This window comes from Physcomitrium patens, chromosome 4 (genome assembly GCF_059467195.1).
Source record: "Physcomitrium patens ecotype Gransden chromosome 4, ASM5946719v1, whole genome shotgun sequence".
Lineage (NCBI taxonomy): Eukaryota > Viridiplantae > Streptophyta > Bryopsida > Funariales > Funariaceae > Physcomitrium > Physcomitrium patens.
The window spans coordinates 10,068,597-10,091,076 of record NC_143413.1 but is presented as its reverse complement, the minus strand read 5'-3'; the positions used below and the strand labels follow the sequence as shown (position 1 = coordinate 10,091,076).

The following is a 22,480-nucleotide window of genomic DNA, read 5'->3' as shown; positions in this document are numbered from 1 at the left end:
GTGGTAATAAAAATTGTGATGACATTAGGAATATCCTATTTATATTAAATTTTATATAATAATATTATAAATAATTATTTATTTTTTTATTTTACAGAAATTTGTAAATTTTAGAAGTATTATATTTTTACAAATGCTAAGAATTAATAAGTTGCATGACATAATTAAAGATTACACTAAAGAATCACTTAGAATTTTTAAAGATGGATTGAACTATGAAACAATTATTGGACGACAATGATTTAAGTTCTCCTATTGCATAAATTTTTACCAGTATAAGAAACTTCAAAAAACAAACAACAAAAACATATGCATTCTTAAATGTGTCATACATTTAAATGACACATTCTTAAATGTGTGGCCAATACATTTTATTGTTAAGTAGTGTGCTCAATTGTAGCATTTACTAAAAGGTTGAACTCTAGGATGCCCCTATCCTCATCCTAGTTCTTTCAATTAGTATTTCCACTACCCAAGCACAACTTAATGAATTCCATGCTTTATATTAAGACTCCTTTTTCCAACAGCCAGCTAGTGTATTGTGAAATCTATGAGATCCATTCTTTTCAGGTTGTTCTGCATAGACTGCAAGAGTGCTAGTTCTGTATGTGTGGAAGTAATAGTTTAGGTTTTCTTCATTGTTGGCAGCTCTTCAAGTTGTAAACAGGCATGGTATGTGCAGGAGGATCTTCGAACCGGAGGCACAATGTTATGAATCATCGCAGTTAAGCTACAGTTAATCTTTCTGTGGTTCTTTAGCTTCTCTTTAGCATTAAAGAATGGTCTACCTGCACAAGCCATTGGGTTGCAACCTTTGAAAACTTGCAACACGACAGGCTGCTCAATAAAGAGGTGTTCCTAGTCTCACAGTTATATCTTATCATCCCTGCTTGATGGGTACATTTTGTTTTGGGTGCAGGAAGTTTTATCTATTAAATCTTTCAAAAGCTCTTGCACCAAGCTACCGTAAATCATCTTTTCAATTACAGTGATCACTTCAACAGTCTCACATATGAAGTCCAGATCTTGAGTTTTTAGGTCTTTTTGTAGCATGCTTCGTTCTGTTTTGCAGGTATCACTTCGATTGGGGGAAGACCCGGTCTGCAGGTTGTTCCAAACTTTTTGCACCAATTCCTGTCCATTGCGCTCGTAGTCATGTAACAATGCAGTGAGGTTGATCCCTGGCTGCGCATATTTTCGTAATAAAAGCTCGTAGTTAAGTTGTTCCTCAATAAAGTCGTATAGGATACGTCGATCGACAAGTTTCTTCGGATTCTGCCCGAGTTTAATCCTTCTCTTGAAAGTAAAGTTTCCAGCATTGTCCAGGGCTCTGAGGTCCTCCTTTCGCCAGTGCTGTCTGTGAATGGTTTTTGAGGTCTGGTTGATAATGTGCTGCTTTGCATTCAGGAGTTGCTTGTCTGCCAAAGTGCCTTTGGTAAGCCCTGAGACTATCAAGAGATTACGGACGAATGCTCTTTCCTCCTCTCGACTTTCTAATACCCTACCCTGGCGGGTGGACTTCATGGCATCGTTATCATAGGGGAGAAATATCTCTGGTTCTTCACCCAACCGAATGTGGTCTTTATGCCTATGTATGCAAGACGAGTCCTGCAATTGATGGTTTCGGTCCACAGTTGCCTTCGAAGTTTTTGCAAGTTGGTGAAGAGTGCGCGTTCCCCACTCGTTCCAGCTATGGGCACACTCCAATGCCGCCAATGTATCTGCAAGCTCACATGTGAGGATCTGGTTGAAAGCTGCATTGACTGGAGTTGGTCTGTTCTGTACGAATTAGGTTCTGGTAACTTGACAAGTAGGGTCAGTCCAATTTGTTTAATTCTTTTGAATACAATTAAGCTGGATATTTGCTATCCTGTTCAATTACTGAAGATTCCAGATTGTGGATATGTATGGGTGAAATTATATCTTTGAAGAGAATCCACTTTTGTTGTAGCGTATGATTTCGAATGTTGTACTGATTCATCTTCCGGATGCAATGTAGCTGGAGATTTTGGGCAGTTTCTTTGGATCATCTTTGCAGAAAGATACATGTAAATATACAAAAAAAAAAAAAAAAAAAAAAAAAAAAAACTTTATGAAAACATGCTGCATACCTTGAAGGATGGCAGAGGTTCTGACTGGTCTGACAAGGGAGCGGCACTTTTCAGTAAGGGTGCTGTCCAACATTGATCTTAAGTTAGGTCGTTCGCGTCCAGTCTGATGTCTCAAATTCAGCGTTTCATTGCAATGCACGTCATCCTGAAGTCCAAATTTCTTCTCTAGTTAGTGGTCTTTAGTTGGGGTCTGCTTACAAACACTTGCTGAGCAGACCAATGATTCTAGTGGTGCTGCTAGGGTTTAAGTAGAACTTTGACTTCATTAGAATGGGAGTTCTGTAAAGTTCCTGACACACCGTTGCGTTGTAGCCAGACGACATGCAACTCTTACTTGTAGTAACTGATGACGAGTTCAAACAAACAAGGTTTTGTATGTCTGCGACTAGAAAGAGAAACGAAGTTCTAGATCCCAAAAGTATAGTTCATCTAACTCCTATCGTCTCGCTTGACAGGTTGTTTTGGACCAAAGCTGCTTCTTAAAAAATTCACAAGATTAGTTTGATCATTCTTACCTCTGAGTAGCTGGTAAGACTTCCGGATGTTGAATTCGATGAAAATTCGTCTGAAGAAAATCTGGAATTGATTGTGGTTCCACATTTCACGCTTTTCATTGTGTAATCATCGTTTATGAGAGTTCCCCTTCTGCTTTCATAGGTATTCCTGTTGCACATACGCTGCTGCTTGCTGGATCTAAGAATCACTATCGTGGCAGGAGCGGTAACAGATTCAGACACATTTACACGGTCTCTCTGCCTTACTCTTTGGCTTCCCAATCTCTCCACAGAACTATCGCGGTGGAATTGTCTTCTTGACGTCATGGAGGTTGATCTCGTCTCAAGTCTACTGGTAGGAGGAAGTATGTCTTGGTATTTACACTTCAGACGTCGAATCTGAAGAATTGTACCGCTACATTCTGTTGGGGTGGATTGCAGGAGGTGTGGAGATACGCGCTTGCGATGTTTTCCAAAGACGATTGAATTCTCCCTTATGGATGCTGGTGTCTCCCTGTCGAATGTCAATATTTTAGCTTTTGAAGACATCCAAACATGTTTCTTCGTTCTAACAATATTCCTGAATCTCTTGCAATCCATGACAAGATTGTTACCAATGGTTAATCATTTTGTGATCTCTTCACACCCAGAAGGTATATCTCGTATGGGCTGTACCCCCAGAGCCATCTTCATATCCATCATCCCTTCACTGAAACTCCATCAGCTTCTAAGAATTTGGCATTGGCAACCGGAAACAAGTGCATGACAAGTTTTTCCATGCGACGAGTCTTACCCGATTTCACTGCTACTTCGAGGGGTCTTGGGTGGAATCTGTAGCCGCCTTGCATCCCAACATTTGTCCACTTCACTTGCGGTAGAAGATGATATTGCAGTAACACGTGAATGTTTCTCCTGCCGTGTTCTAGGCTGTATGGTATTCCTCTCGGCTCCATCCTCGACTTTCTGATTCTTACACTTTGAGAAGGCTTGACACTTCAAATCTACGCCAAGGCTTGGTAAGTTATTGATCTGATGATATTTCGAGAGACTAGGCATAGTATTTCGTTCCCCGAACTGTTCAAGTTCTTGAACTCTCGTATCGTCTAGTCGATAATATTCATGACCAACTGTGCTATGACAATTTAGTCCGATCCATCTCTTTAACTCAGGAGCGTCTAAGTATTGCTTCATAGCTTTGCTTCGAGGTTCCTCAGCTGCAGCTGCTCTAGTGGTTGGACTGAAGCCCGCTTCTAGCTGGTGGCACTCAGTGAATCCTTGAAAGTTGTACTGCAACAACCCATACTTACTGAAAATGTAGCCAAAAGTTTTCCTATAATCTCCGACCTGATGATTCTGTTCCCAGATCCATGAAAAAATTGAAACCCCAGCTTCGGTGTCATTTCTACCTCCACAGTTCCCACAAATGAACAAGCTCTTCTAATGATTTTGGAATGGCAATACCACTATGGTCCGTGCCGCTTGCTATCATCGGTACTTCGTAGACCTAGAAAGTTGTTCTCTAAGACAGACCAATCTGAATTCACAAAGAACAAAGACCGAGACGCGGAAACACGGAATGAAGCAAAGACAGTAGAGTCTTGTGAGGGTTATAGAATGCTTGGAATTAGGGCTCTTCGAAGACGACCCCACTGTAAGCACTTGCGGTGAGCTGCCAGACATAGATTGTGCACATACCAGTTGCATTCACAGCAAGTACCGAGTTGCAGCAGATGGCGCAAACATGGTTGCATCATGTTGTAGGATTGGGAGGGGGCACCTGTACTCAACAGCAGATAGCTCATGAAGCATATTCGGATTTTCCACCCACTTCATCACTTCAGTTTGTGCCGAATAAAATCAATCTGACTTCAAGCAACGAACCACACGCTTGAGATTTCGGTAAGATTGTACAGATCCTTTGCGCATCTAGAGGCATCGCAATGCTCCTCAACCCGGCGTCGAGACCAGCTTTAATAATCTCATTGTTCGGCAGTCCAAATCCGTTGTTGTCAATGCTGCTGCCTTTGGCAGGCCGTTGTAATAAATCCAGCGCGGTTTTCCCGTTGATTCTCCTTGCATTCACTCATCGGGTACGATAGTGACAAACTTCTCCTCCATGATTGTCCTTCGGAATTGACTCCAATCTCACAAAATGTGACAAAAGTAGATACCTGCAGAGATAGTGACTAACTCAATTTCGTCATGGAAATTAAAAATGAGCGGGCACATGGTGTATATCCTCTCTGATTCAAAGATCGAGATGAAAGACTTACCATCCATCAGGCTATCAGTCTGGGATATTGATCATCGCATTGAGTTCCCAAAAACACCTTGAGCCCCTGAACCCAGCGAAGGAATTCTTACAATTTGTACCCTTTGATTTGAGTAGTAACTGGTCCAGTGTACAATTCCGAGGCGATGTGTATTATTGCATAGTGACTAATTCAGTGGTAATTGACTGCAAGCAATGGCGTTTTTGTTTCTTCTACCAAACCAGGAAAGTAACATTTCACCAAACAATACCCAATTGGACGAGTATTCTGTGGTTGTCAAGTGCTTAGCAATGCGCGGTACAAATGCAAGAACGACGACGCTAGTAGAATAGGTATTCATTAACTGGCTGAACGTATTACCATTATGCCTGCCCTTGCAACGCGTGGAGTTTGTAGCGAGGTATGAGCGCATGTACATTTCTCAGGGCTTCTGCTTCATTAGTTTATCTTCAGATCCCAGCATCTTTAAGGACTTACTTGCTTTGTTCTTGGATAATCTTTAAAAACAAAGAAAACCAAGCTGCAGATTAATCGATATTGGGGGAGTTGAGAGGTGAAATTGCGTGCACTTGCCAGAGTTGGAGCCTAGTAACATTCGGAACAAGCTGCGGAAAGCCGAGACAAAGCTCAATCCCTGCTTCTCTCTGCAGGTACAGGTTTTTAGCAAATGATGAGGAACATTTAAGACAATTTGAAATAGTTCTTCAAAAGAACCCAATATTAAATCTCAACTTAAATTTACTATCCTTGGTCTAGTGCTGTGTCAGGATTTGAAAATAGAGCTCTAAGACTAGAGCCCCCTGCTGGACCTTGATCCTTACACTCATATTCCTAGCATCAGCACAAAAAGAATTGGCCTACTGATCAAGAGTTCGTACGCCGACTTCGACAAGTGACTGCTTACCAGAAAACAAAATTTGGACTCGCAAAAGACGCTGATCGCAATTACAAGACAAGGCAAATCAGATTGCACGCATGTGAGTAGGGTTGCCCTGCCCCCTTTCCTCTGGGAAACTTCCAACAGTGTAGCGACACTCGGTGCATTTCCCAATTCACTTTTGACATGACATTGTGCGGTCACATCAAGTACTTGTATACTGCAGCCAAACTTAATGCTAATCCGATCTGCATTAATTAGAAGCATGAATGGTGGAATAGATTGTCGAACTTCGCGTATTAACCATTGTGTTCATATTGTTTCTCCCTTTCGAAACATACGTAATTATCTGGTCAGTTTCTCACCATATTTCACCATTGAATTTTCGCAGTTTGACTACAAAGATCTGCATGCAAAAAAAGGTCCTGTGTCGATTAGTCCGTCGCGTGTGATGCTGTTGGCTGGCACCCTTTACAGGATTGGCAAAGCAGTGATCGCCACGCTCTGTATGTTTCAAGGCTGGTACTCTAATTCAGTCATACCAGGTCGCAGGATGTCAAGACTGTCTAAGACTTTAAGATCGGTAGCTGGCGCAGAATTTCACTAGAGATTGGTTCGATGGAGGGATTAAATAATCACTCACCGCTCCATCTAGAATTTGCTTAGCCTTTCCATGCATTGTGTCCGTCGTTAATGCAATGCAATACTGTGTAAATTCTCATGATGTTTCAGTACTCTGCTAACACACTTTGTACTCATTTTGATGTCCATGAAGTGTCGAACTGGTGTACTGGTATGTGGATTGCAACAAGTGGAGTTCATTCGAAAAACCACGCTTGCCATGAGATGTGGGAACAATCGAAGAGGAAGATCGGGATTCTGCTTCCTACGGTGCCGCGTCCCTCGAAACTCATCCTACAACGATTCCTACATCAAGGTGAGCAAAGATTTCCCCAAGAAATCCCATTCTCGTGAACATTCTCTAAGCGAGAGATTTTATGTGATTACTCAAACATCACTTAGTCTGCTGCGCAGAAAATTGTGACATTATCTTCACTGGAAAGCGGCCTTGGCTCTTCGGGAGGCCAAGTTCAGGCACGAGCTAGTGAGTCCTTACCCTCAGAAAACACAGGGGAATCGAGAGAAGCATTTATTAGGGCAGACAATATCAATATCTGGCAATCTCAGTTAAACCCGACCGGTTAGCCAAGTGTTCATTCTGGAATCAATTGCGTTGCAGGTTTTCAAGCGATCGTCGCTGTAAGTACTGCAGGCTGCAAAATTGAATCTGAAAACGAGGAGGTTTCTGGTTATGACAGGCATGTACCGGTTGCTAGTTCCATGTACCAAGAGTGACAAACAAAACTTACATATACACAGACTCTCATCTCGAGTACTCAAACCTGCTCAAGCACTGAGCATCAAACTGTACAGGCTGAGTACTTGAAAGCTCAGAGCATGTGTGTGCAGAAGCGTATCCAGTTGGGTACATGGTAGAGTGCACAAGCGGGTACCGACTTTGTTGTTGTTGCCAGTCTGGCTTTGGATGAATCTACCATTGTGTTGTGGCTCATGTCAAGTTTGTGGTTTTCCTCCCCCCAAAAACATGGTCTCATGTGGACACCGTCATGAGAAAGATTTGCATGGAAATGGAGTGTGGATTTTTAACTTGTGTGGGTGGTGTCGAAGCAGGTAAAAAGCTCAGTTGGTGCCATTGATTCTGCAAGCTTCCCACCTGCATATTGCTTTGCGTGAAGTTCTGCAGCATTCGAAAATGTTGCACAGTCTGCAAAGTTGAGGATATGTGGGAGAATAGTACTAAGATATGGAAGGAATTGAAGTCCAGTTATCCGGTCCTTTTTTCAGTGCGGGACTGTATATGCGTACTGACAATGGTTCTTTTGCTTTTCCTTTTTCTTCTCAATTTTTGTTTTGTTTTGCTTTTGTTTTTTTGTAGGAAAAATTTGAACCTCAGGTAAGGGCTGCACACGTGAGGTCAGGCGAGACTGAAAGCAATTTTCTTTTTTTTTTTTTTTTTTTTTTTTGGAAATGTATTGAAAGATGAAGAAAAGATTGTTTGTGATAAATCTGGTGTTGTAAGAGTAATCTTCATAATAACACTAAAAACCCAAAAAATTGTAACAAATGAATTGAAATATTTGAAACGTGAAACATATCCAAATGGCATTTTTTTTTTAAATTAAAGTAAAGAACGTATAGAAGAACTCAAAAAATACAAAATTTTAATTCATGATTTTTTGAAATTTAATTAGATGTTCATCGAAGGATTACATGTATGTGTATCTATTTGTGTGTAGATGTATGTATGTATAAACAACTCTTTCCATCCTTCATTCATATTAAGAGACTTACACAACAATTCTTGCATTTATTTACATATTTAAAGTATGTGAATTCTTATCATCACACCTTCTATCTTTTTAGCATTTCTACATCTATTTGGCTCTGTTCAAATATTTCTATAAAGTAATCTCTAAAGTGAATTTTTAAAATGTAAAAATGTAAAAACTCATCCCCTCATTGAAGAAGAACCATGCCGAAGACATTTTTTCAATAAATATGCTTATCCAGATTGTCACTAGAGGTGTCAACAAGTTTGTTGTCTATTGTCATGTTTCAAGCTGCTCAAATTTTGATTGGTGACATTTCTACACAAGATGGGTGCATCACACAATTTGCACACATGGAAATGAGGGACACCTTTGATGTGAAGAGAGAATGTGAATTTGTTATGATTTGAGTGTTAAAAGCAACCAATTGTCAAGAACTCACATTCTCTGAGTACAATCAGACTAAATGGAAAATAGTACAGTAACCATTTCTCTGCAATTAGTTTTAATTTTTTAATTTTTGTTTTTGCTAACATGTTGTATGTAAGAAAACCCAAATTTGGGATGTGTAGATAGGTTATCAACACACACACTGCAATCTAGGGTTTGCTCTTTTATATCTTCAATTCAAAAACTGTCTCAAGTGGCAGAATGGGAATCTACACAAAGATTTTGTATGGGGACCCTTGAGCAATCATGCAGAACAAAATCTATGTAGCTTGATAGCAATTTGTACATTGCAGCACAAACAACAATGAGCCCAAAAAGTGTTCAAACATCCTAAAACCTTTTTTAAAAAAATTGGTGTGGGAGCTGTGTTTGCAGGGACTGAATGCATGATTGAGAAGGTAAGAAAGCTTAAACCCCATTTTTTATATTATCCAAGGCGTGATAAATGTTGCCACTTTGTATGGTTCACAACAACATGCCCTTGCATATGGATGTACTCTTTGACAATTTTGTGTCTTTATACATAGTTGATTTTGTATTTTTTTTAAGTGTGATAGACTTTTCATTCTACTAGGATTTTCTTTATAATTTTTAAAATTGTGAATGTGCAATTGCTTCACGTAAGGAACCACTTCACTTGTCAAGACTCATATTTGATTGAGTTGACAAAACAATTTTATAACCAAGGTTTTGTTTGGTTTTGTTTTGTTTAATGAAGTAATTAATTACAAGGGAAGTTGATAATAAACTATTAAAATGGGCAAAATGATATGATTTTACCCAAAAGAGAGATGAGCACAAGTCAGACAGATTTCCTTTAAAATGTCGTTCCTCAATTCGAAAGAAGAACAGGTCAGAGATGGCGTGGAGGGCAGGACCAGTTTTGGACCTGGAGAGTGAGTGTGAACAGAGCTCCGGAATTAGGGTTTCCTACCAGCGGCTTTAAGTTCCAACTCGGAACTCGTTGATGCCCTTTTCCCTCTGACGACTTCAGCTCGCACGGAGCTTGTTTGCTGCTTCGACAGCAGCCATGGCCGTCGGCAAGAACAAGCGTATTTCCAAGGGGAAGAAGGGAGGCAAGAAGAAAATGTACTTCTTTCCAGTACTTTTCTACTGTGAATTCACGGCTCCACTGCGTCTGCCAAGTGTTTGTGTACTAGCTGTCTTGAGTGATGGTTTGGTTTCTAGGGTTTAGTGTGCTTGTGTGGTATATGCGGAGGTTCTAACTAGAGCGACGATGATTTTTGCACTGCAGTGTCGATCCTTTCTCCAAGAAGGACTGGTATGACATCAAGGCACCCAACACCTTCACGCAGAAGAATTTGGGGAAGACTCTCGTCACTAGGACCGCGGGAACTAAGGCAATTAGCTCTTCAGATGTCTTATATATATATATATATATATATATATATATATATGTTTTGGGTTTCTTCGTTAGGGTTTCATTTTTGTCTCATTGGGTTGTTTATTGCAGACGTTTGATTTCATTCGTTTTCTGCATTTTTCCTTTTTTTTGTTTCTCTATTTTTTGTTTTAAAAGAATAGGTCTGTGTTTAATAAGCTTATTTTGCGTTTTTCTGCTTCCAATTGAAAGCGAGCATATGAATTTAACTCCTGTTTGGATGCGACAGATTGCCTCCGATGGGTTGAAGGGACGTGTGTTCGAGGTCTCGTTAGCCGACTTGCAGAATGATGAAGATCAGGCTTTCCGCAAAATCAAGCTGAGGGCCGAAGATGTCCAGGGCAAGAACGTTCTTACAAATTTTTGGGTATGGGCCACTAGATACCTCCGCAAACTGTTTTATTAGGGCTTACTCGGAATGCTGATTTCGAAAAGTCAATGACATCGATTAGGAAACGTAATTAATGTCAAATTTTGTAATGTCATGATGTTGTTGGAAAAAGGAAATATCGTGGAATATGTCTGTATGTTTCGGGGTAAGAGTGAGGACAGTTCTTAATGAATGGATCGTTCCTTGATTGGCTCTAGGGCATGGACCTCACCACCGACAAGCTGCGCTCCTTAGTACGAAAGTGGCAGAGTTTGATTGAGGCTCACGTTGACGTGAAGACCACTGACAACTACATGATCCGCATGTTCTGTATTGCCTTCACTAAGAAGAGGCCGAACCAGATCAAGAAAACTTGCTACGCTCAGACGAGCCAGATCCGTCAAGTACGTCTTGGGCGATGTTAACGGATAACAATGTCACAGCGTGTGTTCATTTCCTATTTTTTACTTCGTCTAGGTGTCACAATACTTACTTCTGTCTGCTTTTAGTTTGTAATCAAAGATCTAAAACTGCTTCAGCTGTAGACGAAGCGATGGGTTGGACTTACTTTGGATTCATATTGTACCCTAACTGTTAGGGCACTAGTTGGGATTTGAACTGTAGCCGCCGCTGATAGATTATGAGATCTAGCTAGTACACTTGTCCCTTTCGCATCCATACTCATTTTTAACGAACCATCAACTTTACAGATCAGGCGCAAGATGCGAGAAATTATGGTGCGTGAAGCTCAGTCTTGTGACTTGAAGGAATTGGTTGCCAAATTCATTCCTGAGGTCATCGGGAAGGAGATTGAGAAAGCAACTCAGGGCATCTACCCACTTCAGAACACTTTCATTAGGAAAGTGAAGATCCTTAAGGCTCCGAAGTTCGACCTTATGAAGTTGATGGAGGTACGTTAAGGAGTTGTTGTTTTGCATGTGGACAGAACTGTGTGACGGCTTTTTCAACGTTTTTTTTTTTTTTTTTTTTTTTTTTTTTTTTTTTGTTGACTTATTTTACTTCACATAAAGAAACGACCAGTAAAATCGTTAAATAGTTATTAAGTATAGTTAAGCAGCTGGGAGGGTTATCAGAGCTCCTCATATAATCATGACTTTGCTGGTCATACGTTTGAGGGATTGCAGTGAACCTGCTGCCATTTTGACAATTCGATTTTACTGGTCTTTTACGTGTCTGGTAGGTCCACGGAGATTACAGCGAGGAAGTCGGTGCCAAGATCGAGAGGCCAGTTGGAGATGAAGCAGAACCTGCAGCTGAGGCTGCCCCAGTTCCTGGAGCTTAAGTTTTGGTTTTGGTTACGTTCTTGCCTCAAACGTCCCTTTTACAGAGAAGGTTGGCTTATGCAAACTGGTAGAGCTTATGTTTTATACGGTTTGGGAAGCATTTTCAAAGCTTCTCTATCAATACAATGATTGAAAATGTCGTCAGGTGTGCGATGGACATGTTTTTCTGTCTGGTGCCACGAATCTCAATGCATGCTGAGAAGTATTATTCAATGTGTATGACAAAAGTAATTGCCACTGCTTAACTTATCAAGCCAGATTGAAGGATGGAGGGTATCCAAGTGAGAGTGAGTTTGATTGGTTTCTCCTGCAATTTTGTCGACGATGTGGCTTTCTCCTGTAAACCTTCAGACATAATTCCCAGAGTGAAGTTACAGTCTTCCAAGAAACCCGCATATGTGTTATTATATATACCCAGCCTCACAGTGCATCCTAAGAAAATAGGATTTGATTTCTGCTTATATAACCGTCACATTTTATCGTAAATTACAGGCTTAACATATCTGTAGTGACTTCTGTTCCACTCAATTTATTTTGATTAATGTTCTTCTGTCATGATAATATAGATGTGGTACATATCAAACTGTTAGTATGGGTGGGTGTATGCGACAGTGTGTCTGCAAGTCCAAATCTTGCATTACTTTTTAAATTATTTTTTGTGCAATTTGAAAAGTAAAGTGCAACTATCAATAATATCATTTCATACTGTTAAAACAGTTAGTAACTTTTTTGAATACAAGGGCTTCAACAAAAACACAAAATCTGAGATTACTTATTTAGAACAGTTTGTTAGTTTTTTTTTGTAGGATTTGTGTGGATATTTTGCTCCTCTTATTAATAATTATCCAATGATTATAGGGTATGTAATTTTTTTCCATAGATTCACATTTTGTGAAATAAGTACAAATATTTTTCAAAACAATTTTTCAAACCTCAGACTAATTTTATTCTACTACCAATCTAGATTTGAAAAGAACTGAAAGCATTGTGAAGCTAAAAATATCCCAAATTACAAACAACCAATTTTAGGTAGTTATAATGACAAAGTCTTTTGTTAGAGAATAAGATAATTAAACAAAATCTGTAAAAATATCTTAAATTCTTGGTTGATGTATAATAAGCTTTTGATCTGTTTGATGCTTTTAAAGTAAAATATATAAACTTGGATATTATAAACAATACTATTGAAATCATATTTAATTGTGTACAATAAGTCTATGAATCCTCCTTGACAAATTGGTGTAGCTAACTATCTTCACAATAGCATCTACAATAGCCAAAGAAAGTGAGGGAAGAGTTGAATAAGAGGATTTATACCCTCCACAATGTAACATATTGGGATAATGGGAGGATTGCAAAGGCTTGAGAGGTAGGAAAGTCAAGAGTTCAAGAGGCAGTGAGGAGAGGGGATTCACGAGGGGATCATGTTGAGAATGCTCCTCACAAAGGAGCATTGTGGGAGGAATTTGGAGTAGTGGGCTAGGATTTGCATTATTGATGTGGCCATCATAGTCTATGATCCATTCATGTAGAGAAGAGGGTCTATATGTATCAAGGTGAAGAACTACTTGAGAAGAATTTGAGACCTAGTTTTAAGTTAGGAAGGACAAATATTGAGATTTTTACATGCATTGCAAAAGAAGACTATTTTAGGATAGTATTAGTGAGGAAGATGACAAAGAGAGAACATGTTACTCTTGATGATAGATTTGGTCTTAATGTTGTACAATTTGCTTGAGAATTGTACAAGCCTTACATTATTTCTTTCATTTGCACTCTAAAAGATGAGTAGAGTCACATCTACCTAGTTGGAGATGGAACAAGATGGCACCAAGGGTCTAAGAAGACAAGAAACTAGAGAGAATCTGGCTATGAATAACTACCTTGGCCACCCAATTCTCCAAACCTCAACCCAATTGAGAATTGGATGATTCTCAAATAATACCATAAGAAGCATTTCTTGCAAAGAGAAAAGAGACCTCATGATACCCAACAATTGTTTGAAGCGGCACATGAAGAGTAGAATCTCAATTATTAGGATACTATAGATAAATGGATAGATGAGATGCCCAAAAGATTATAGGTAGTTCTTAATGCAATGGAGGTCTTAATGCAAATAGTGTTAGTGAAGTTTGGATGGTACTCTTGTGGTCCTATGAATTTTGTGAATACAGAAGCTGGAGTGTGGTTGTGTGCCTCACCAGAGCAAATTTGTTTTTCATAGGCAGGAATACAAAGACCTATTGCACATGACTAGATATAATGCTTTTATATCCCTATAACATGTTTTAGTGATGAAGAGGTTGCTATTCAATATTAAACAAATTTAATATATTAAATTTATATTATATATTAATACACTCAAATACCAATCTAAAATTTGATATTAAAATGTGCAATAAAATGTATGAAGTAAAGAATGTTTTTTTTTATTTTTTTATTTTACATTTTATAATTTTGTTCACGATCATCCATATGTTCAAATAAGCCATACTGTTTTAATCATAACTCAATCATTGTTGTAGTGGCCTTGTAGACTATGATTGCTGTAATTTAGCAACCATCTCCGTAAACTTCAAATTTATTTTCATTTCTTTCTTAAAACTATTTTTTTGCTTCTCTGGTTTCAATGTTTATTTTTTCCTTGTACTTTGGTGCATGAAACTTCTGGAATGGAGTTTCTCAAAAGCAAGTTCACAATTCGTAACTTCGGGATCGCCTTTGACTAATTTGATGCCGAATTTGGCAAATTGAAATTACTGTTGATCACCGTTCAGAGTTTAGTACAAGAACAACCATGTGGGTGTTTACAAAGCAAATGCAGAAGTACAAAAACCCAAATGAATATGCTACTTCACTACGGCCACAAATAATGACCAACTCAACAACTGAATTGCATTAATCATGAATACCATCCCATCAGAAAGTGGGACAGAACTGTATCCACGAGTAAAGTGTTTTAATCCGTCAAACGGTTATGTAATTGCTAATCTAAACCACAATGAAGCCTCCCACATTTTTATTCAAATTCTATGGCCCTCATTGCTACTAGGAACTTTAACTTAAAGACATTGCACCCGATCTGTAGCATAAAGAAATGCGGAGTCGAAGGCAACAGTAGTTAGTAACTTGACGGCCGGATGCATAGGTTACCTGCACAGAAACGACATACAAGACAATAAGCGACACAATTTGACTGTCCTACAAAGAGCTAACGTGAGGTTTATAAAGAGATTACAGAGAGAAATGTGTCTTAAATTATCACTCCCATTTCTACAACCTAACATAACTTTTAAACTACAACAATTGGTTTCATCGCCACTGTAACAATCTCGCATGAACACGGCTGGGGTTTGTCCCTGTGCTTCTACAGCGTGCGCCCAGATTTGGCAAATAGTATCATACCCAAAGTACATAATGTTTCGTACCATGTTTTCTGGAATCTGAGAATATATGCCTTCCTTGCAGACCTCCCCCATTGCACCAGAACACAAAAGGCGACTAGACTGAATCATGTCTAGTAGCCATGGCTAAATGGAAGTGCAATACTTCCAGCCTGGGCATAAGAGTTTGAGCCCCACAAGCTCCATGGAATGGATTATATACAAGCTTACAATCACAAAGTTCGGACGAGATTTCTTGGCAGCCTAAGCTCGAGCACCCCAATCCTGAAGCTTGCGGACCAGATTGGAATACGAACGAGGGCTGAGCTTGAGACCTCGTTTGCTCATCTCCTCCAAAAGTTCAAAGGCAGTATCTATTTGCCCAGTTTGCCCTAGAGCGCTGATTAAGCTTGAGTAACTGACAATGTCAGGTTTGCCTCCTTGTTCTTTCAGATCCTCCAAAGTGTTGAACGCTTCTGACACTCTACCTGCTTTAGCAAGCGCGTCAATGAGAGCGTTGTATGAACTAGCGCCAGGCCAAAGACCTTTCGAATTTGCAAACTGGAGCAACTCATGTGCTTCGTCCACGTTGCCCCAACTGGTGAGGATTTCTAAGCACTCGTCAAACTTCAGCGAATCGAATGCACAGCCTTGCTCAATCAGCTCTTTCAGTAGCCCACAGGCATCGTCCACCTCTTTAGTTTTCGAAAGGCCCAAAAGGAGAGCGTCATATGTTGCAACGTCAGGAAGAAGCCCACTTTCTTTCATGTCCTCGAAAATCTTACGAGCCTCTTTAAATCGACCGCCTCTTCCTAAAGAATTGAGAAATGCGTTGTATGTAATCACATCTGGTGACAGTCCTTTACCCCGCATTTCAGAAAATAAACGGTCAGCGTCGTCCACTTGACCTGCCTTCCCAAGAACAGTAATTATTGAGCAGTAAGTAAATAAGTCAGGTTGAATACCAACGCTTTCCATTTCCTCAAATAAGACACAGGCACTCTCAACTCTGGCAGCTTTTCCCAAGGCAGTGATCAAGGTGCTGTAGGTCACAACGTCAGGATTACATCCTTTCGACTTCATCCGATCGAAGAGACGACCTGCATCGTTCAAGAGGCCAGCTTTGCCAAGCCCATTTATCAAGGTATTGTATGTGATGGTATCAGGAGGACATCCCTCTTTCTCCATTTTCTTCAAAACTTGACACGCCTCATCTAGTTGGCTAGCTTTAATAAGGCCAGTTATCAAACAGCTGTAGGTCACCACATCCGGCTTGCATCCATTACGCTTCATCTCGTCTAAAAGATTATAAGCTTCAACCAAATCCCCGACTTTTCCAAAGCCGGCAATGAGGGCATTGTAAGTGACAACTCCTGGTTTGACGCCTCTCTCTTTCATTTCATCTAGAAGCTCCAGTGCATCATCCACACGACCAGCCTTGCCGAGCGCGTCCATTAAGGCAGTGAAAGTTATGGAATCTGGCTTCCGACCCCGACGTTTCATTTCTTGGAATAACTTGAAAGCCTTGACAGTCTCTCCATCTTTCCCTAAGCCTGTAATCAGCGAACTGTAGGTCATCACATCTGGCGGACATCCATGCCGTTCCATCTCCTCGAGGAGCTCCATAGCTTTCTGTGACCGTCCGACTTTGCCTAGCCCATATATGAGCGAATTGTAGGTGAAAGTGTCAGGGACACAACCTCTCTCCCGCATCTCCGCGAATAATGTGAACGCCTCACTCAATCGCCCAGCTTTCCCTAAGGTGCTTATCAAACAATTGTAGGTGCGAACATCAGGAACACATCCGTTATCCCGCATCTCTGCGAGAAGGCGCAGCGCCTCATCGAATTGACCCGCTTTGCCAAGGCAGTCAACCAATGTGTTGTATGTCCACAGATTTGGTTTACAGCCCTTGGCTTGCATTTCCGCCACCACCTCAAGCGCAGCTTCCCATTTCCCAGCCCTGCCAAGACTGTTGATAAGACAACTATACGACACAACATCTGGAGTCCACTTCGCTGCTTTCAACTCCTCGAACAGTAACTGTGCTTCTTCACATTGTCCAGCCTTAGCAAGGGCATTTAAGAGGCTGTTGTATGTCACTACGTTTGGTGATGGAAAACCCTTCATCTTCAGAGTAGAAAAAACTTTCTTAGCCTCCTCCCATTTTCCAGCCTTCCCAAGCATGTCAATTACTGCATTGTATGCTACGACGTTGGGAGTGAAGCCCTTTCGTATCATCTCCTCCAGGAAAACAGCTGCAACACCAGCCTGTCTCTTTGCCTTTCGGAAGCCATGGATCAGTAGACTATAGGTGTATGCAGTTGGTGCGCAATTCATCTTGACCATCTGCTGGTACATACGGATAGCCGTGTGGCGGTAGCCTCCTTGAAAGAGCAATTCGATTAACACATTGTAAATATTGGAATCAGGCTGACAACCTAAAGCTTGGGCAGTCTTGCAAAGTTGGAGTGCTTGTAAGGGCTGTCCTACCTTGCCAAAGTTCAACAGTAGGACCCGTAATGTGGCTACAGACAATTTAATTCCTCGGCGTTGCATGTTCATGAGCAAATTCTGTATACACTCAAGGCTCTGTACAGATGCAAGCCTTTGGATAACCAGATTGTACGTGTACGCGTTATGCATATAACCAGGTTGTGTACCAACCCACAGAAAAAACTTGTATGCCGACTTGGGATCTTTTATGCGCCGTAGAGAGTCTTCAACGATAAAAGATGAGAGTGGAATGCGAAGATTGCGAAGAGTTTCTCCTGTTTTGGGACCCCACCCCTCCTGATCCACGACTGAAGTCAACTTCTTGATATGATCTGCATTGCAATGTGCAGAAAATGCATCCTTTAGCATGGAACGAGTACGAGAAAATCTAAAGAGCTCCCGTCTGATAATGGATTTTGGGACACTGGTTTAAATCTCATGTGTGCTCAGAAAAGTTTACCTTCTCAACAGAAAATAAAAAAGCTCAAGTGAAAAGGGTATGAAATCAATGACCAAATCTACAACAATTACGAGAATTACCGATAGAGGCATTTGCAGTAACATGCAAGGGCAATGGTGCAGCCCTTGCTCGCCTGGCCTGAACATCTCCTTCCAACACCTTGGTGTTTTCAGGGACATTGAATTTCAAAGAGCGGGTGTCATAAGATTTGAAAGCTGGCACAGCTGTGACAGTAGCGGCAGTTGTAATTGCACAGTCGTCGTGCAATCCTCGCAACCATCGAGGACGTCTGAAAACTCCCAATGCCTCTCTTTGGTCGTTAACATCAAAGCTACATTTGCAAAAGGAATGAAACTCAGATAAATAAGCTTTTGAAGAGAACTCCCAGTTGTTGAGGAGAGTCCAGTGACGCGAGAACAGAGCTTTGGAAGACCTTGACGCCGAAAACTGCGCCATCGTCTTCTTCTGCTTCACGGAATGACACAGGCCTCATCAGTAGCTTGGAAGACAGAAGGCTCCACTTGTTCCAAACTCGAAAAGAATCTGCTCCGGACCCATGCAAGGGGGCGCGACATTTATATCGACAAACAATGCATCCTGTGAAAATTCCGATCAATCACCAAGAGTAGAACCTCAAATGCAAGAATTCGCAGCTAATTCTCAGTCACAGGTACAAATTGTAAAAAGAAGCGATAAAAAGTGCCACAGATTTCGACAGAGTAAACAAATTTTAAAAACTACCGAATTCCTCTCCAGATAATAAACAAATCGCAACCACAGGAAAATACAACTTCCACCTACGGCAGCTACCATTCCTCTCCATTTCCCACGCGTGTATGATATGTCTCGGACGCATTCTATCCTCCCTTGTCTCACACATTCTCCAATCCAATCCGAGAGTCCAATTTAAACTCAAACCTTAACTCAAACCTTAACTCAAACCATCCATATCTCGTAAACTTTCAAAACCATCAGCAGCAAGGAAAATGAACATGAAGATGCAATCTACCTGCTCCCTACGGTACAAAACCCTGGGGCTCTCTCCTGCAAACGCATCGCAAGGAAGGTTCAGGGTTTAGGGTTTAAGCCTCTGCTGCACTCCATCACCGAGATTCTCGTACATATTACGCTGTGTGAACAGAGCTTTTTAACATATACGTGATGTCACCGTGTGAATGCATTAGCCAGAGACGAATGGATGTCGTGCCGATTTGGATGGATGATTCAAAGCAAGGTTCAAGATGTATGAATGTGTCACTCCTACAACACTGTTACACTCTTTGAGGATTCTTCGTTTCACATTATTAACTTTAGGTTTTAGGCATTGATCCATAAGGAGGTGCACCGATTCAGCCTTTACACCAAAAATTCAGACATATATATATATATATATATATATATGTTTGGAAATTCACTTTTTTTAATATTCCTTAATTTTGAAGTTAAAAAAATATTGTGAAGAATTTATTACTTATTAAATTATAATGTTTCATAATATTATTATTTATAAATAAGTAAATCAATGATTTGATGCTTGTAGCATTTTTTTTTTCACATTTGAATGTGTGATTTTGAATAAAAGAAATATATAAGAAAATATAAATATATATATATATATATATATATATATAATCAAACAATGTGATTCTTTTATGTAAATAGTAACAAGTTGTCCCTTGTTTTATATATGATTTTTTATCACATGATATGTTTTGTAACAATGGCTTGTTATATAGAAGAACTAGCAAAAACATGTGCCGTTGGGTATGACAATTTTTGGCACATCCATCCATTCATCTATTCATTTGTACTCCTTTGGTTCCATGTTCTCATATTCTTTATTCTCATATTATGTGGTTTTCATGTTTAGCCAATCAAAAGCCTTCGTCATCTCTTTATGCAATACCTATGTTGTTCTTTTAATATATACAAAGTGAATAGTTATTAATTTCTAACATATTTTTTAACAATATAATAAAAATGAAATAAAAATCTAAATATAATTTTGTAATAGGATATTATTCAATTTCTAATAGAGTCATATCAAATTACACAATTATATATGTGTTTGATAATACTACTAAATCTAGATTATTGCTTTGAAATCATACCAATAAATCTAATGTAGATTATAGAATTACTTATTAGAAACTATAATTTTTATTTTTATTTTTTAAAATTAAATATTTATCAAATATTTTTATTTTTTATGTTTTATTTATTTATTTATACTTATTATTTTACTTTAAAAATGTACCAATATATTTTTGTATGTCCCTTGAAAATCATTAATATATTTATTGTAACCTATTGCTTATTTTATTTAAAAGTATAATATTGAAGATAAGATAGTATTTTCAATAATTATTTTTTATGTATTTGAAGGCTTTAAGAAAATTATATTTTTATTTATTTACTTATTTTAAAAAATTAAATATAAAAAATTATTAGGTATACAATTATATTTTTGTTGCATGAACACTTCTTATAGTATGCATCCTTGTATACACACAAATAAAATTTCATTTATACAACAAAAAAAAAAGTTAAGGTAATTTTAGAAAAAAATATTTGTGTATAATTACATATGATATTTTTTTAATGAAAATTTATAAAAATATTATAATAAATTTTATAAATTTTTTTTTCATTTGCTTTTAAAATATTATCAACCTCATTTAAATAATATTTTGATATGAAATAATTCTGAAACTTTTTAATATAAATAAAATTTTAATTATGGATATGCAAGGATGCATAAAAAGGGAGTGTCTTTTTAATGGTTACCTAAATTTGTAATAAGTAAGAACAAAGTTCAAATATTTTTAATTCCTTAAATTATTTCATTATTGCTTACTTAATAATGTTAATTGGCTATTTTAAAATATTTTTTGGCAAAGTATTAAAAACTATTGTATTGGATTTGTAAATTTTTTATAATTAATTCTATAATAAAATGATTGTATTTTAATATGATATATATATATATGAAAATATTAATTTTAATTTATTTTTGATATATATATTTACTAAAAAAATTCATTTAATAATCTAAATGATAGTATAATTATTGAAATAACCTAATTCATTCATATTTGTATAAAATAGAGAGGTTTTTGTATGATGAAAATTTACCAAAAAATATTGTAATATTTAATATTTTTACATTTTTTTTTGGCTGTGAATAAAGTTTTAATTACAATTTAAATCTTTTAAGTAACATAAAGTTATAAATAAACATACATAAATATATGAAGTTTATTGAATCAATTTATAGTTATTTTTATTTGAAATTATTTTTTAAAAAATATTATTAAAAAATCTAAATTAATATACAATATATTTGAAAGTTGTCTTAAATAAAAAAACATAATAGTTAAAATTATGGAAGTGATTGTATTTTATATGTATATTATAAATTGATTAAATATATATATATATATATATATATATATATATATTGTTATTCATATCTAAAGAAAATAAATATATAAAATTTTAAAATATATTTTAATATTTTATAATTTTTTTTTTTTTGCAACATGTATACAATTATATCCTAATTAATTCAAATAGTAATGGATCTTAAGTAACATATATTTTTTACCAAGCTAGTGATTATTTTAATCTTAGTTGGTTAAATAAAACATAAGAGCACTTCAAATGAAGATTGAGAATAAGGATGGATAGAGATAGGAATGAAACGAAGGAAGATAGTGGAAATAAGGATAGGAATGGGATCTAAAAATGGAGATAAGAGTTAGATATAAGATGATGAGGTCTTATAATGGACATGGATGATGGTTTAAGGTGAGATAGAATTAATTCTAAACAATTCAAATTTGTCATTTTGAATGAAGCTAATTATCATAGACATACATGTTCATCCCAATAATTATTTATAAAATTAAGTAGAAGTAGGTAAAAGTAAATTAATTTCATAATATCTTCTAAATTAGCTTCTTAGAAGCTTTATAGATGCTATTTTGACTTCATACATGTTTGTAGCTAATTAGTAGGCTAATAACTTGGTCATTAAGTTAGCCATGTTACACACCTATTAAGAGCTTGTAGATTAAGCTAACTACGTGGTGTACATATACATAACTTGCATTGTAAGTTAAATCATGTGTCTAGCAAAGTTAACACATATTGGAAGTCTTATAGAATATTGCTATAAAAAACTTAGTTAAAGAGTATATGTGGGGGCAAGAGTGAAAAAGGCTTCACTCTTGTCAATACCTCTCTAGCCCTTACTCTTATTTTAAGACTTTCTAGTCTTCTTATTTTTGACAGTAGCTATTCTAATTTAATATTATATCATCTTTGAGTGATTTTCTAGTCCTTTTGAGTAACACAAGAGTGTATTGATATTTTAGTTCTTTGAAGTTCATATCCTTGATAGTTTGACAAGAGTCCTAACTCATTATTTTTATCTTTTTTTGGAAGTGAGTGGATTATTCCACTTCTATTGTTGTATTTTGAAGGTTGTAGATTACCCACCTTTAA

At 37.8% G+C, this 22,480-nt stretch overlaps 4 protein-coding genes across 4 annotated transcripts; 2 read left to right on the top strand and 2 right to left on the bottom strand.

The window, feature by feature from the left end:
* Positions 1-292: 292 nt before the first annotated feature.
* On the bottom strand, positions 293-4,438 carry LOC141045315 (uncharacterized). The gene is made up of 6 exons (XM_090250178.1): positions 4,383-4,438; positions 4,136-4,274; positions 3,399-4,042; positions 2,627-3,119; positions 2,112-2,256; positions 293-1,721 (listed from the first exon to the last, which is right to left on the bottom strand). Exons 1-6 carry the CDS (start codon positions 4,436-4,438, stop codon positions 871-873), a joined length of 2,328 nt encoding a protein of 775 aa, XP_090106304.1. The 3' UTR covers positions 293-870.
* Positions 4,439-5,635: 1,197 nt separating this feature from the next.
* LOC141045297 (uncharacterized) lies at positions 5,636-7,320 on the top strand. The gene is made up of 3 exons (XM_073533347.2): positions 5,636-6,692; positions 6,791-6,860; positions 6,996-7,320. Exons 1-3 carry the CDS (start codon positions 6,519-6,521, stop codon positions 7,109-7,111), a joined length of 360 nt encoding a protein of 119 aa, XP_073389448.1. The 5' UTR covers positions 5,636-6,518; the 3' UTR covers positions 7,112-7,320.
* A 2,221-nt stretch (positions 7,321-9,541) lies between these two features.
* On the top strand, positions 9,542-11,771 carry LOC112281301 (small ribosomal subunit protein eS1y). Its single transcript, XM_024517659.3, has 6 exons — positions 9,542-9,645; positions 9,812-9,917; positions 10,188-10,325; positions 10,547-10,732; positions 11,039-11,239; positions 11,530-11,771. Exons 1-6 carry the CDS (start codon positions 9,587-9,589, stop codon positions 11,629-11,631), a joined length of 792 nt encoding a protein of 263 aa, XP_024373427.1. The 5' UTR covers positions 9,542-9,586; the 3' UTR covers positions 11,632-11,771.
* A 2,581-nt stretch (positions 11,772-14,352) lies between these two features.
* On the bottom strand, positions 14,353-19,023 carry LOC112281300 (uncharacterized). The gene is made up of 4 exons (XM_024517657.3): positions 18,981-19,023; positions 18,052-18,436; positions 15,061-17,843; positions 14,353-14,785 (listed from the first exon to the last, which is right to left on the bottom strand). The coding sequence occupies exons 2-3, from the start codon at positions 18,425-18,427 to the stop codon at positions 15,280-15,282; spliced, it is 2,940 nt and encodes a 979-aa protein (XP_024373425.1). The 5' UTR covers positions 18,428-18,436; positions 18,981-19,023; the 3' UTR covers positions 14,353-14,785; positions 15,061-15,279.
* Positions 19,024-22,480: the final 3,457 nt, after the last annotated feature.

Excerpts from the sequence above, each read along its gene's own strand:
- LOC141045297 (XM_073533347.2), top strand. The coding sequence starts at position 6,519 with ATGTCCATGAAGTGTCGAACTGGTGTACTGGTATGTGGATTGCAACAA. Across the intron at positions 6,693-6,790 it reads ACAACGATTCCTACATCAAG|AAAATTGTGACATTATCTTC; the intron begins GTGAGCAAAGAT and ends TCTGCTGCGCAG. Across the intron at positions 6,861-6,995 it reads CCAAGTTCAGGCACGAGCTA|GTTTTCAAGCGATCGTCGCT; the intron begins GTGAGTCCTTAC and ends ATTGCGTTGCAG.
- LOC112281301 (XM_024517659.3), top strand. The coding sequence starts at position 9,587 with ATGGCCGTCGGCAAGAACAAGCGTATTTCCAAGGGGAAGAAGGGAGGC. Across the intron at positions 9,646-9,811 it reads AAGGGAGGCAAGAAGAAAAT|TGTCGATCCTTTCTCCAAGA; the intron begins GTACTTCTTTCC and ends TTTGCACTGCAG. Across the intron at positions 9,918-10,187 it reads CTAGGACCGCGGGAACTAAG|ATTGCCTCCGATGGGTTGAA; the intron begins GCAATTAGCTCT and ends TGGATGCGACAG.
- LOC141045315 (XM_090250178.1), bottom strand. The coding sequence starts at position 4,438 with ATGAAGTGGGTGGAAAATCCGAATATGCTTCATGAGCTATCTGCTGTT. Across the intron at positions 4,275-4,382 it reads CTATCTGCTGTTGAGTACAG|CTCACCGCAAGTGCTTACAG; the intron begins GTGCCCCCTCCC and ends TATGTCTGGCAG. Across the intron at positions 1,722-2,111 it reads AACCTCTGCCATCCTTCAAG|ATACATTGGCGGCATTGGAG; the intron begins GTATGCAGCATG and ends GTGAGCTTGCAG.
- LOC112281300 (XM_024517657.3), bottom strand. The coding sequence starts at position 18,427 with ATGGCGCAGTTTTCGGCGTCAAGGTCTTCCAAAGCTCTGTTCTCGCGT. Across the intron at positions 17,844-18,051 it reads TACTGCAAATGCCTCTATCG|ATCATATCAAGAAGTTGACT; the intron begins GTAATTCTCGTA and ends ATTGCAATGCAG.